Below are 14,764 nucleotides of genomic sequence, written 5' to 3'. Positions count from 1 at the left end.
TAACAAATATATTCGGAACCGATCATCAAACATACAGTACATTTGGCTTGAATAGGGTACCAATATGGCACGAAAATGGCAAATTCAGATTCGGCGACCGAATCCGAACAAATTCGCTCAACTGTAGTCATGTACCAGGTCATGATAAATAGTGATATGATGTTGTTTCGAGATCACCAACATTCACACATTATAAGGCTAGGACATTATTGATCCACCTTGCACATTTGTAGATGTTGCTCTTCAGACACCAGTAATCCAAGACTGTTCTGCACAGTAGCCTCCATGTCAAGAAGCCAGTCCCAAAATTCTTGGCATTCTCCCTCCAAGTCCTGTACACTGCAGAGAAAAAGAGCAGTGTTATTAGAAGATATTTAATTCTATAAAGGGGCAAATAGCATAGAATAGCTCAAAAATAGAACAAAATCCTATAAGCAAGAGGGACTATTTTAAATTCAATGTAATTTTTATTAAATCAAAACCAACATGATAAAAACGTTTAAACATTCAAGGGATAAGTGTTACAGGAGAGCATGATTGAGTCCTATATTATATCTATATGTAATACAATTATCACCTGAAAAATGGTGCCCACATATTCAGATTTACCAAAGTCGTCCAGAAAAGTATATTAAATCATGGTATTTTTCAAGTCACAATATTAATCGAACGATAATTATAGATGCCGCATCAATATAAATATAGTAAATAGAGAGGTAGTGAATGTTAATAAAGAGATAGGTATATTTTTATAATGTGCAGTATATAAGTATAAAGCTGCACATAAACTACTACATTTAGCATTTCATAATCAAATACTAAGAGCAAGTATAGTACATATAATGAATAGTAAAGGATCATAATTATGATCACTTCATAGATAAGTGCTGGAGGAAGAGGTAGTGCAAATAATAAAGAATAGATTTTCTCATGTATATGCACATAATATACAGTATGTCCATAATCAAACAAGTAACATCCACAGCAGTAAAAAGTGAATCATAACGCCAGTATGCACACAGATGATACAACATGAATATAGAAACGGACAGACAGATGACATTACACAGACATAGACATCAAAAAAACTGACCATCACATCCAAACATAAATCAGGTCTGAACAGGTGCCTACCTAGAGTCGCCAACTCATATACAATCAAACAGATAAGGCAGCACTCCTAGTGCTATTTCTAGTGCAGTAATGCAATTCAATTTTCATATATCATGTTTGCATGCTATAGTGCTACAGAGTGCTGCCTTATTTGTTTGATTGTATATGAGTTGGCGACTCTAGATAGGCACCTGTCCATACCTGATTTCTGTTTGGATGTGACGGTCAGCTTTTACAATGTTTGTGTGCATTAGACTGCTGACTGAGCACTCCGCCCCTTAGCCTCCGGCGTTTTATTTGCACCAGGATTCTAACCCTCGATAGAGATATAGACTTCAGTCCAAGAGAGGATTCACCTTAGGTTCCCAGAGAGTTGTAGTCTGTCTAAGAGAGGATTGGCATTACGTCCTGGCAAACGAGAATCGCCTTACCGTGGCTACCAGGTACACATGAATTGGCCAATTTATGCGCTAAGCATTCTCAATTTTTCATATTTCTAGTGCAGTAATGGAATTCAAGTTTCATATTTCATGTTTGCATGCTATAGCGCTACAGAGTGCTGCTTTATCTGTTTGATTACACAGACAGAGACGTAGTGAGTGTAAGATTTTTATGGCTTTTATTTTCAATTTTATGGCTTCCATTTATTAAATTTAGCAACATAGTGGAAAACCCCTTTAAAGGTTTTTTTTCTTTGACCTCAATGTTTAAGAACCTATCCAGCACCCCTGCTGTTTAGCTCATTGAGGATACAGCAGCTTTCTTAAATTCACTTTTATGGAAGCCAGCCTGCAGCACCACTCACAAACACAGTGTATAGCGATATACCCCTAAGGCTGGTTTCACACGTCCACATATTTCCGATACCGGAGACAAACGGTACCGGAGATATCTGTGTCCGTGTGTCTGTGTGTTCGTGTCTGTACTACATATGGCACATGTGTGCCGTCCTTGTGCCGCATCAGTACCACACGGACAGCCACAGGGGAAGTAGCGCTACAGTAAGCGCTGTTCCCCTGCATGTGGTGCTGAACGCAGCTGTCATTCTCCCTGCTCTGCCGGCAACAGCGCGAGCAGAGAAGAATGAATGAAATAAAAACCAACGTGGGATCCCCCTTATATTTTGAACCAACCCAGCAAAACTAACTGGGTTGCCCCGTCCCAGGGCTGTGGGGTACTCGGTACCGGGCCGGTGTCAGTGGGATGTGTCACAGCAGCGGTGACCTGGTCCGTGGCCCTGGGCGCCCAAGTAATGGTGCAATGTTATGTAGTTTAAGTGGAATGGAATAGTTCGTGGCGCCACCTGTGGTGTTTGGAAAGCAAGATGTTAAGCCAACGCTGCGTGCAGATCCTCTGGGGCTGATGGTGGGTTGCAGCATAGATGGTGTAGCTCCCCACAGGTGAAGCTGTAACCCCAGGGCAGTGTATAGGCGCAGGCGGTGTGAGGAATGCTGGTACTCAGATGTAGCGGTGCTGACGGCGTTGGCGCACAGATAAATGGAAGACACCAGGGCTTACAGTTCCAAAGCTTTACTCACCGGTGCCTGCCTCCGTGCCGTGTCCTCCGGGGCAGAGACTCAATTAACCTCCCTGGCAAGTCAGGCTTCTCCTCTCCAACACTCCGCCAACATGTACCTTTCTTGAATGACTCCTCTATTGCGCCTTTTAGTGTGAAGAGCTCCAGTACCGTGGTACTCTGAAGTTCCTCCTGTCAGATGTTCCTAACAACTCTACTTGTATGACAGACAGCTGTAGCCTCTCTCGGGGACTCCTTTCTCCAGAGTCCTGGCTCTCTATTCAGTTGCTGTTGTGCCCCAAGTCTTGGATGGGAGTAGTGCATTTACAGCCAACTACTCCACCGGTGTCTGCTGCAGAACCATAAGTGTCCATACAACCTCGGGGACCGGGCCCCGGCCTTGCGCTGAGAACCTATAGGCAGGGTTCCTCTTCCAACCCACAACTCCTTTCTGTTCTCCTACTCCTTCATTCCGTGCTTCTCTCTCTTATGGAAGCTTAGGTTGCAGTTCTACGTCTTTCTCCTTGTGTTCCTTTCCCGTGCCAGCTGGCTCAGATCACTGAGGCAGCTGCAGCACTCCTTCTCTCTCCTCTCCTAGGGATCTCCTTCCCTCTCAGACCCATCCTCAGACTCTCCTGACTGACTGTCCTTCTCCCGCCTGACCTCCCGTCAGACTGACCTGTAATTCTAAACTTTCCCACTCTTTTATATCTCTAACTCCACCCACCTCCCAGCACATCTCGTGTTACGAAGCAAGGACCCACGAAAGGTGCTCTGTTACCCTCTATGCATGGAGCCGCAATCTGGTCCATTGCTGAACTATCCTGTGTGTGGGTGCAGGTGTTGGAGTGTGGAAAGGAGTTCCCAACTTACCTAGTTGGTGGGGCACCACACCTTAGGAGAAGGTGCAGTACCTCTGTGGCGACTGAGCCTCAGGGGCGCCACATAACATATGCGGGCTGCTATTCTCAAGCTGGTAAAGGGCCATGAATATGGGCCCCCCCAGCCTAAAAACAGCATCCTGCAGCTGCCCAGAAAAGGCGCATGCAGTGGGTACTGTGTCTGGAGGAACGTCCTACCCCATCTACTGGCTGACACAAGGCTGTGGGACGGATCTCCCCAGTAACCAGCATACGTGCATATGTTGCCTCATCTACTGGCCTCTATAAGCATACTATAACAGGCAGTGGGACGGATCACCCCAATTAAGAGCACATGAATCTTCACAATAGGTTTAATACCTAATACCACGTATTTGGTACAGTACGTAACTGAAGAAGGTCAAAATTTGACAGAAACTTTTTTTACGTACTACAATAAATATTCTTCTGAATATCCTAAAGTTGAGTGCTAGGTTTATAACTATAACTAATTGGTTTGGGAACCTAACCTTTAGCACCATTACTTAAGTTGTGCTCACTGTGTTTTTCCCTTCTTGATATAATGTCCCCCATCCTAGTGTAATGTCCCCTTCCTGACTCGTCCCAGTAATATTCACTGCTCAAAAAAATAAAGGGAACACTAAAATACCACATCCTAGATATCTCTGAATGAAATATTCCAGTTGCAAATTTTTTTTCATTGCATAGTGGAATGTGTTCAGAACAATAAAACATAACAATTATCAATGTAAATCAAAATGAATATCCCATGGAGGTCTGGATTTGGAATGATACTCAAAATCAAATTGGAAAATCAAATTACAGGCTGATCCAACTTCAGTGGAAATGCCTCATGACAAGGAAAAGATGCTCAGTATTGTGAGTGGCCTCTACGTGCCTGTATGACCTCCCTATTGTACAACGCCTAGGCATGCTCCTGATGAGGCGGCGGATGGTCTCCTGAGGGATCTTCTCCCAGACCTGGACTAAAGCATCCGCCAATTCCTGGACAGCCTGTGGTGAAACATGACGTTGGTAGATGGATCAAGACATGATGTCCCAGATGTGCTCAATCGGATTCAGGTCTGGGGAACGGGCAGGCCAGTCCATAGCTTCAACGCCTTCATCTTGCAGGAACTGCTGACACACTCCAGCCACATGAGGTCTGGCATTGTCCTGCATTAGGAGGAACCCAGGGCCAACCGCACCAGCATATGGTCTCACAAGGGGTCTGAGGATCTCATCTCGGTACCTAATGGCAGTCAGGCTACCTCTGCCGAGCACATGGAGGGCTGTGTAGTCCTCCAAAGAAATGCCACCCCTCACCATTACTGACCCACTGCCAAACCAATCATGCTGAAGGATGTTGCAAGCAGATCGCTCTCCACGGCGTCTCCAGACTGTCACGTCTGTCACATGTGCTCAGTGTGAACCTGCTTTAATCTGTGAAGAGCACAGGGCACCATTGGCGAATCTGCCAATCCTGGTGTTCTATGGCAAATGACAAGCATCCTGCACGGTGTTGGGCTATTACCACAACCCCCTTCTGTGGACGTCGGACCCTCAGACCATCCTCATGGAGTCGGTTTCTAACCGTTTGTGCAGACACATGCACATTTGTGGCCTGCTGGAGGTCATTTTGCAGTGCTCTGGCAGTGCTCCTCCTGTTCCTCCTTGCACAAAGGCGGAGGTAGCAGTCCTGCTGCTGGGTTGTTGCCCTCCTACGGCCCCCTACAAGTCTCCTGGTGTACTGGCCTGTCTCCTGGTAGTGCCTCCAGCCTCTGGACACTATGTTAGATATAGATAACACGGCACTTGAGAATTATGCTGCTGTCGGTGCTCAAGTCGGGCATCCAACCCGTCAAATATAAAGAGTAACTGGCCATTCTAGGCTGAATGTGACTGCTCTTGTCAGGTCGCAGCTGCTAAGCAGCTTGAGGCCGGGCAAGTACCAGAATGGGAAATTCTTATTTTGTCTGGATGCATAACAAAAGGGAACTGATTTTTTCTGCATATTGAGTGTCAAGTCTACAGTATTTACTCTGGACACTACGCTGACAGACACAGCAAACCTTCTTGCCACAGCTCGCATTGACGTGCCATCCTGGATGAGCTGCACTACCTAAGCCACTTGTGTGGGTTGTAGAGTCCGTCTCATGCTACCGCGAGTGTGAGAACACAACCAACATTCAAAAGTGACCAAAACATCACCCAGAAATCATTGGTACTAAGATGTGGTCTGTGGTCCCCACCTGCACAACCACTCCTTTATTGAGGGTGTCTTGCTAATTGCCAAAAGTTTCCATCTGTTGTCTATTCCATTTGCACAACAGCATGTGAAATTGATTGTCAATCAGTGTTGCTTCATAAGTGGACAGTTTGATTTCACAGAAGTTTGATTTATTTGGAGTTATATTCTGTTGTTTAAGTGTTCCCTTTATTTTTTTGAGCAGTGTATATTCTCCATCCTGGGCCCCTTCAAATAATAATATCCCCCTTCCTGGACCTCTTCTTGGTATAATATACCCATCCTGGTATAATGTTCCCATCAAGTTCCCTTCCAGTAATAATGTCTCCCATGCTGAACTTTGTCTGCTATAATGTCCCTCTTCTGGACCCTTCCAGTAATAATGTCCACCATCTTGGGCCTCTTTCTGGTATAATATCCATATACTGGCCACTTCCTGTCATAATGACTCCCATCCTGATCCCTCTTCTGTAATAATATCCCAATCCTGTCCCCTTCTTTGTATAATGTCCCCCATCATGTGTAATCTTCTCTTCCAGGTTCCTATAAGTAATATATATCCTCCATTCTGCGCCCCTTCCAGTAATAATGTCTCTCATCCTGGGATCCTTCCTGGTATAATATCCCCATCCTACAGTAATGTCCCCATCCAGTTCCCTTCCAGTAATAATGTCTCCCATGCTGGACTTTTCCTGCTATAATGTCCCCTTCTGGGCCCTTCCAGTAATAACATCCAACATCCTGGGCTTCTTCCTGGTAAAATGTCCCCCTTCCTGGCCACTTCCTGTAATAATGTCTCCCATACTGAGCCCTCTCCTGTAATATTATCCTAATGCTGGGCCCCTTCCTGGTATAATATCGCTATCCTGGTATGTCTCCATCCAGGTCCCTTCCAGTAATAATGTCTCTCATACTGGACTTTTCCTGCTATAATGTCCCCTTTCTGGACTTTTCCAGTAATAATGTCCACCATCCTGGGCCCCTTCTTGGTATTATGTCCCCCTGGACTTTTCCTGCTATGATATCCCCTCTCTGGGCCCTTCCAGAAATAATGTCCACCATCTTGGGCCTTTTCCTGGTATAATATCCCGATCCTGGCCACTTCCTGTAATAATGACTCCCATCCTGATCCCTCTTCTGCAATAGTATCTCAATATGCTTCCTGGTATAATATCCCCCATCCTGGTATTTTGCCCCCATCTAATTCCCTTCCAGTAATAATGTCCCCAATCCTGAACTTTTCCTGCTATAATGTCCCCTCTTCTGTGCCTATCCTGTAATAATGTTACCTGTTCTGCTGCTGTTCTCTAACACATCAAAAGAAATATATACAGTAAATTCTTCTGCAACCGTGATTACTATTCCGCAGACCCCCACAACGTGATTATGGAGCACTGATGAGTTATCATGGGAACCAAGGGTCTACTGGAGGCGTCCATCACTGACATCTTGGTGTCAGGAACACCGCACTGCACTTGCTCACTGAGCCAGTGCGCGTGTCCTGAGTGCAATGACTGTGCACAAAGATACCTGCAGAGCGGGGTCTCAGTGGTGACAATGCATGCTCCAAGCTCACAGGACCTGAAGCATGTGACTTCTGGGGGCGTGGCCTCCGCGCCACAGAGCCAGGAGCTGCAGGGAAACTCCTAGAAAGGTAACTACTGGACAATGTAACCAAGGGGCATAGACAGAGACAGAAACCAGATCAAGCCGGGTCAAAGCACGAGATAGCAATACAGTACCAAAGGGTTAGACAGAATGGATAGTCAGGACGTAGCAAAAGATCAGAAAACCAGAACGGGCAATAGACGGTACAATAGGGACAAACTGTAACGGAGTAACGATAGCCAAGCCAGGAGGTCAGAACCGGAAAAGACAATAGTGCCAAAACAAGGAACGGAGTACAGAGTGAGGGAACGGACCGGGTCACACACGGGAAGCAAACAAGCAACGCAGAATACACGCACACCAGGGGTCAGACACACCAGAACAACAGTATAGCTCACAGAGAACCCTGGTAAAGAGTGAGTATAAATACCCCTCCCAGATCCAGAAAGAGGCCACGAACACTTAACCCTGTGAGTACAGGGCAAGAACCCTGTTCAAACCATGACACTTGGTCCTGCTGTAAAGTTTAGTTACAGGAGACCTCCATTTCCACTGTATGCTGCAATACTATGATGTTGAGTTGGAGAAGAAATGTTTATGTCTAGTGAAGCTCCAATTAGTGATGGGTCCTATGTAGCCAATGATCCAATACAAAGAGCCGGACTGCCCATCACTAGCTCTAATTATCACACTGGGAAAGTTCTACAAGTGACGATATAGACACATAATTAAACAGTGTTACAGATATCTTCTTATCTTCTCACCTGTCACATCTCAGACTACTTTTCAGCGGAGGTAGTTCAGAATGATGGCTTTTCTCAGTATACTCCATGCTGCTCAGCTGCAGCGACATCTTGGTTACTGCATCTCTCTGAGCTTGTAAGGAACTGAGAGGTTCATTTACCTGTGCAGTGAAGAGAACAGATAGGTCATAGACTCCAAACAAACCCAATATACAGGTGCTTTTCACAAAATTAGAATATCATCAAAGAGTTAATTTATTTTAGCTCTTCAATACAAAAAGTGAAACTCACATTACATAGAGTCGTTACAAACAGAGTGATCTATTTCAAGTGTTTATTTCTGTTAATGTTGATGATTATAGCTTACACCCAATGAAAACCCAAAAGTCATTATCTTATTAAATTTGAATAATTAACAAAAACCACCTACAAAGGCTTCCTATGCATTTGAAAATGTCCCTTAGTCTGTTTCAGTAGGCTCCACAATCATGGGGAAGACTGCTGACTTGACAGATGTCCAGAAGGCAGTCATTGACAGACTCCACAAGGAGGGTAAGCCACAGAAAGTCATTGCTAAAGAAGCTGGCTGTTCACAGAGAGCTGTATCCAAGCATATTAATGGAAAGTTGAGTGGAAGGGAAAAGTGTGGTAGAAAAAAGGTGCACAAGCAACTGGGATAACAGCATCCCTGAAAGGATTGTTAAGAAATTTTGCATTCAAAAATTTGGGGAGAGTTTCACAAGAAGTGGACTGATGATGGAGTCATTGCTTCAAAAGCTACCACACACAGACGTATCCAGGACATGGGCTACAAGTGTTGCATTCCTTGTGTCAAGCCACTCATGACCAATAGACAACGGCAGAAGAGTCTTACCTGGGCCAAGGAGAAAAAGAACTGGACTGTTGCTCAGTCATCCTAGATGTTGTTTTCAGATTAAAGTAAATTTTGCATTTCATTTGGATATCAAGGTCCCAGAGTCTGGAGGAAGAGTGGAGAGGCACACAATCCAAGCTGCTTGAGGTCTAGTGTGAAGTTTCCACAGTCAGTGATGGTGTCATAATCCATGCTGGGTTTTGTTTTGTCTCTCCTTCCTGTCTGGTCATGTCAGGGGTTAATTTTCCCGGCCTCGTTACGATGTCAGGTTTACTATGAATCTGTGCTGCAACCTGTGTGCAGTGCCAGTTATATTTCCTGCCTACGGCACATGTAGCTGGCTCTGGTGAAACACTGATTTGTCATGCTGCATTTAGCTGACTTTGCCCATGTCTGTGCACTCCTCTCCTACTCCGACTCTGTATGTCCCTGTATGTTTGGATTCCCCAGTTCTCGACTCTGCTTTGGCTCTGACCTGATTCTGTCTCTTCCTTCTGGTGCTTCTGCTACGGACCGGTACTGACCTTTTGACGATCCTCTGACTCTGTGTTTGAGATTCCCCTTGGTACTACGCTACTCTCTGGTATCGACACGGCTTGTCTGACTATTCTGCTGCCTCCTGGTGGTAGCCTCGCTGCAGTTCCCCTGGACTGCTCTAAGCAGGATTTCGGCCCTCTCTCCACTCTGCTGCAATCTAGTGGAGTTTGTGTTACTCTGCGCCTGCAGCACTGCAGTGTGACAAATGGTTTGGGGAGCCATGTCATCTGCTGGTGTAGGTCCACTGTGTTTTATCAAGATCTAAGTCAGCGCAGCCGTCTGCCAGGAAATTTTAGAGCACTTCATGCTTCCCTCTGCCGACAAGCTTTTTGGAGATGGAAATTTAATTCTCCAGCAGGACTTGGCACCTGTCCACACTTCCAAAAGTATTAATACTTGGTTTAAAAACAACATTATCACTGTGCTTGATTGGCCAGCAAACTCGCCTGACCGTAACCCCATAGAGAATCTATGAGGTATTGTCAAGAGGAAGATGAGAGACACCAGACCCAACATGCAGACAAGCTAAAGGGTGATATCAAAGCAACCTGGGCTTCCATAACACCTCAGCAGTGTTACAGGTCACGCTGCACTGATGCAGTAATTGATGCAATAGGAGCCCTCGACCAAGTATTGAGTGCATTTACTGAACATACATTTCAGTAGGCCAACAATTCGGATTGGATTTTAATATAATTTTTTCAAGTTGGTGTTATAAAATATTCTAATTTACTGAGATAATGACTTTTGGGTTTTCATAGGCTGTAAGCCATAATCATCAACATTAACAGAAATACACCCTTAAAATAGATCATTCTGTTTGCAATGATTCTATATAATATATGAGTTTCACTTTTTGTATTGAAGAACTGAGAGAAATTAATTTTTTGATGATATTCCAATTTTGTGAGAAGCACCTGTACAACCTTACAATAATGGAAACGAAAATCCGATTCCATAGACCTCTGACAGCACAATTCCCCCAACAGCGCCACTTGGTTGCCAATAGTTATGATGCAGTAAGAGTTTTCTACAACTTTATGCAATGAAGCTGCTGTTTAGGATTTTTGACACTTATTTAATGTGCTGGTTTTAATTGGTGAATTAAGATTTGCCCTCCAGATCATAACACGTCTTATTGGCATCTGAATTTCTAATGGGGAGTTAACCACATATGTAAAGATTTACACGTATCATGTATACATGTATACACGTATGTCATTGTAAAGCATCACTTGGATATACATTATGAGAAAAGGCACTTTGATTGCATATCTCTCTGAGATTTGGATCTCTCATACGTCTGCCTCACCTGAACCTCTATAAAGACTATTTCCGATATTGACTGCGAAAATCCGAGTGTCAGCGCTGGAAAAGATAAAATCCAAGACTGTTTATGTCTTGAACACCCACTGGTTGGATCCTGAATACTGCATTCTTGTCCTGGGGATTTGAGGATTTCAGTGGGGTTTTTATTTTATTATTATTCGGAGCATTAAAAGTCAGCAGCTGGACGGCAGACACGCGCTTCATCTATCCCACTGCGGACAGATGTTTTAAATAAAATGCTATTTACATTTGCTCAGATATTGAGGGCCAATGCATAATATGACCTGCTCGGAACATGCCTTTTGTTATATTAAATTTCTCATCCTCCTGGAGAAGGGAAGTATAAGATTTGTGGTAGATGAAGAGAGTAAATATTTCTTACTTCTGCACACTGAACAGCTGGGGCAAGGCAGAGAAGATTTACTTATGAGGGTCAATAAAGAGGAGTGCAGGATTTTCTATTATTTATCAATTTGAATAGATATTAATACACATTTTATTACATTTGCAAAACAGTTTTTTTTATGTTCTCTTAACACAAGATCATCAGGACATAAACCAAGAGCATTTGTTTCTGAATTTAAAAATATCTGTATACAAGATTTTCTTAAATTAACTTTTTTTGTGAGTTTGTTAAAAGTGCAGTCCAGCATTAAAAAAAAGTGGCGATCAAGTGGCATACATGTTGACATCACTGCTGGGACTGCTGATGGTTGCATGGAGGTCCTGTCATATCAGCAGAAAGTAAGCAGAGATCAGTGGAGACCCCCAAATGGCATAGCTCAAGATTGCATGGAAAATCTGGCGGGTATACGTTGCTTCTTTAATTTCCTAAAACACTGGAAGATCTCTAGTTTTTAAATCAGCTCGTTTTTTCAAAAGCAACAATTGATTAATATCCATCATTTAGGCTGCAAAATGGTTATTATTTTGCCCAAATGAAAATCAATTCTATACCGTAAAGGCCCATGTGCACCAGCAGTGCGTGCAAACTGTACAAATTTGTTTGGCCAAGCTATGATATATACATTGCTGTTCAACAATTAAAAGGAACCTGTCACCAGGTTTTCCCCATATGAAGTACGACCACCAACATTAAAGAGTGTTTTTTACAGTATACAGGAATGCTGTAAAAAAGTCCCCGAACCTGTTGGCAGATCAAAAAAAAGAGCTTTCATTATACTCAGAGACAGGGCGGTCCAGTCCCATGAGCGTCTCTTGTCTTGTCCGACATCTCCTCCCTTCTTGTGATCGCCGCTCTCCTTCCTTGCTTTGTGTGGATGACACGTCCTATGTCATCCTGGACCGCCTAGTCCGTGAGTATAATAAAAGATCTTTTCTAGGATCTGCAGACTGGATCAGGGACTTTTTTACAGCATTCCTGTATGCTGTTAAAAAGGCCCTAATGGTAGTAGCTGTACTTTATATGGGAAACTTCTCAACAGGTTCCCTTTAAGGAAAGCTAGACGATGCCCCATAAACAATTGTAATGACCACTAATGAATAGTACAACTTAAAGGGTGTTAGGCGTCAGGTTTCTCCCTCTGCACAGGAAGAATCCCGAGCCTTACATTCTGCGGTCTCCCATTCAGTCCCGGCCGCAGAGGAGCCTGCTCAGCAAAGATGTCGTTCCCGGCATCTTGCTCAGGCTGGTGCTGTCAGGTTGGTTGCTGCTGCCATCCCTGGTTCAGCTATAGCAGCCTGCACTAGCCAGTGGCGAGGAGCTCCTGGGACTAAGTCCCTTTTTCGCTCCACTGAGCATGTCCGTGGCTCAACCTCCCACTGGAGTTCAGGAATCACATGTTCAGGTTCCGTGTCAGTTCTGATTGGACCATCAGGAAGGTCCCGGAAGGACGCTGCTATAAAAGGTTTGCATGGCCGCTCGGCCATGCGCTAGTATAGACAGTATTTTGTAGTTGTGTGTGTGAAGATGGATGTGTGCGTTCCGGTGACTGACTCATTATATACTCTCTCCCTCTGGCTGTGCATGTGTATAGGGTATTGGAGATAAGTCAGTGCCTACAGGTGGCATTGTCTATTGTGCCACGGTGCATCCAGTCCTCTGCACCACAGTTAGCGTCTAACTGTGCCATCCAGCACAAGGCACTACTATACTGCGTCAAGCAGCAACCGCCAGTGCGGTGCCATGCGCAATACATGCGCTTTCCTAGCCCTAAGTTTGGGTGGTTAGTGGCATCCGCCAGAGCGGTGCTGTGCGCACTAGGTGCGCTATATCTTCCTTTCAGTTTCTTCCTGGCACCACAGTTGCAGCGCCGAGTGCTAGTGATCTAGAAGGACTCTAACCCAGCGTCTTTGGGGCTGAGTCCTGAGACTGTACACTAGCCCTCACTCCGCCGAGTCCCGTGGAGTTAACAGGCTCTGGCATCTGTTACTGCGGCTCTGTGAAGTAACAGAGCTCGCTCCCGTACACACCGGGTCAGCGGTTACCCGCCGGTGTTTAATTAGTACTCCGCCATTACCTAGCAGCAGTATACCATCTCTGCACGGTGGACCCCTGGTTGCGATCGCACTTTCTCATATTTTATATTTAGTGCGATCCGCAACCCTAACAAAGGGTTAGGCCACTACTTTTTTTTTTATTGATGGCCTATCCTTAGGACAAGCCATCAATATCTGATAGGCGGGGGTGAGACATCCGGCACTCCTTGACAATCTGCTGCTACAGGTGGTAGACTGAAGATATTGGATGCTGAGGAAACACAGCAGCTCTGTCATTTCTCTACTGGTCACGATTGGGTACTGAGGATCCGCCTCTTTTCAGATAAATAGGAGTGGATCTACAGTACCTGCCGCAGCCACTATAGTTTTGACGGAGCTCCAGTGTTTAGGCAGCATCTGAGTACTTCGGGCTGCCGATTACGCTGTTTTGTAGGTGCTGGGTGTTGTACCCAGGTGCTGGGTGTTGGGTGTTTTGTAGGTAGCTGCTGGGTGTTGTACCCCCACCAATCAGATATTGATGGCCTATCCTAACAATAGACCATTAATAAAGAACTAGTGAAGAGGCCAACCCTTGAAGAAGACAAAACATAAAACTTAATTGTCATTGTTTTCTTATTAAGTATAAATGCTTCTTAACTTCTTAAAAGCTTAACTTTTTAAATTTATGCTAATGGAATCAAAACAGCAGCCTGCAAACTCTGATCCAATGCTTATGTCATGACATGCCACAATTGACAACCAAATGTACAATTGCTACAACTGAGCAGACAGGATTGGCTCCCTCCTCATTTCTGAACTACATTTTAGGAATACAAGAATAATGATATCACCGCGCTATTGGTTCTGAGAGTGGTAGAGATATACTTACTCCCAAAATCCTTGATGGTGTAGTGGATAAATCCAGAATGCTTGGTTCCCTGACAAAGAGAGTTAGCTACCCTCGAAACGCGTAGGAAAGTGTCCTCCCTGCGCACTCGTCCGAACTCCCCAGTCACATCACTGCAAGCTTCACCCCCTCTCATCCCTGCCGAGACCTCAGCGGTCTTCCGGCCGGGGCGCGTGAGGATCCGGCGTCCCCCTGCTGCTTAGCAACAAGCACTACCAGCAGGAGATCCTGCACCTGATACCCGCTCCATCTACACAGAAGCTCTGCACGCTAAACCACCGACGATACAGCACAGCTATTTGCAACTCCCTGCGCCTTTCTGCACAAAAGTGCTTGAATGTACTATACCACCCACGGTGGATTTCTGACCTCGGGAGTTCCTGTTCAACAAACTTGGCCTACACACACTATACCACCAAAAAGCAAACAGATGAACGGCATACTAGGGCACACAAATCACCACATTACCAGACGGAGCTATTTATCTGAAGTATTGCGGCATATAATTCAGTCAAAAAATGGAGGTGCTTGCATGAAAAAACATGACTATTTCAATGTGAAGCGAAAAA

General features: G+C 44.8%; 1 protein-coding gene across 1 annotated transcript in view; it reads right to left on the bottom strand.

The window, feature by feature from the left end:
• The window catches only part of AKAP6 (A-kinase anchoring protein 6), a 476,852-nt gene that overhangs the window by 160,102 nt on the left and 301,986 nt on the right, over positions 1-14,764 (bottom strand). The window contains exons 9-10 of the mRNA XM_073577839.1: positions 8,131-8,270; positions 219-339 (exon numbers count right to left, since the gene is read on the bottom strand). Of these exons, the coding sequence (XP_073433940.1) occupies positions 219-339; positions 8,131-8,270 (261 nt within the window). The remainder of the gene's footprint in view (positions 1-218; positions 340-8,130; positions 8,271-14,764) is intronic.

The sequence above is a fragment of the Dendrobates tinctorius genome, unplaced genomic scaffold, assembly GCF_039654945.1.
Source record: "Dendrobates tinctorius isolate UK_male_01 unplaced genomic scaffold, ASM3965494v1 ptg000057l, whole genome shotgun sequence".
In the NCBI taxonomy this organism is placed as follows: Eukaryota; Metazoa; Chordata; class Amphibia; order Anura; family Dendrobatidae; genus Dendrobates; species Dendrobates tinctorius.
Note: the sequence above shows the minus strand (reverse complement) of the source record. Positions and strands in the feature narration are given on the sequence as shown.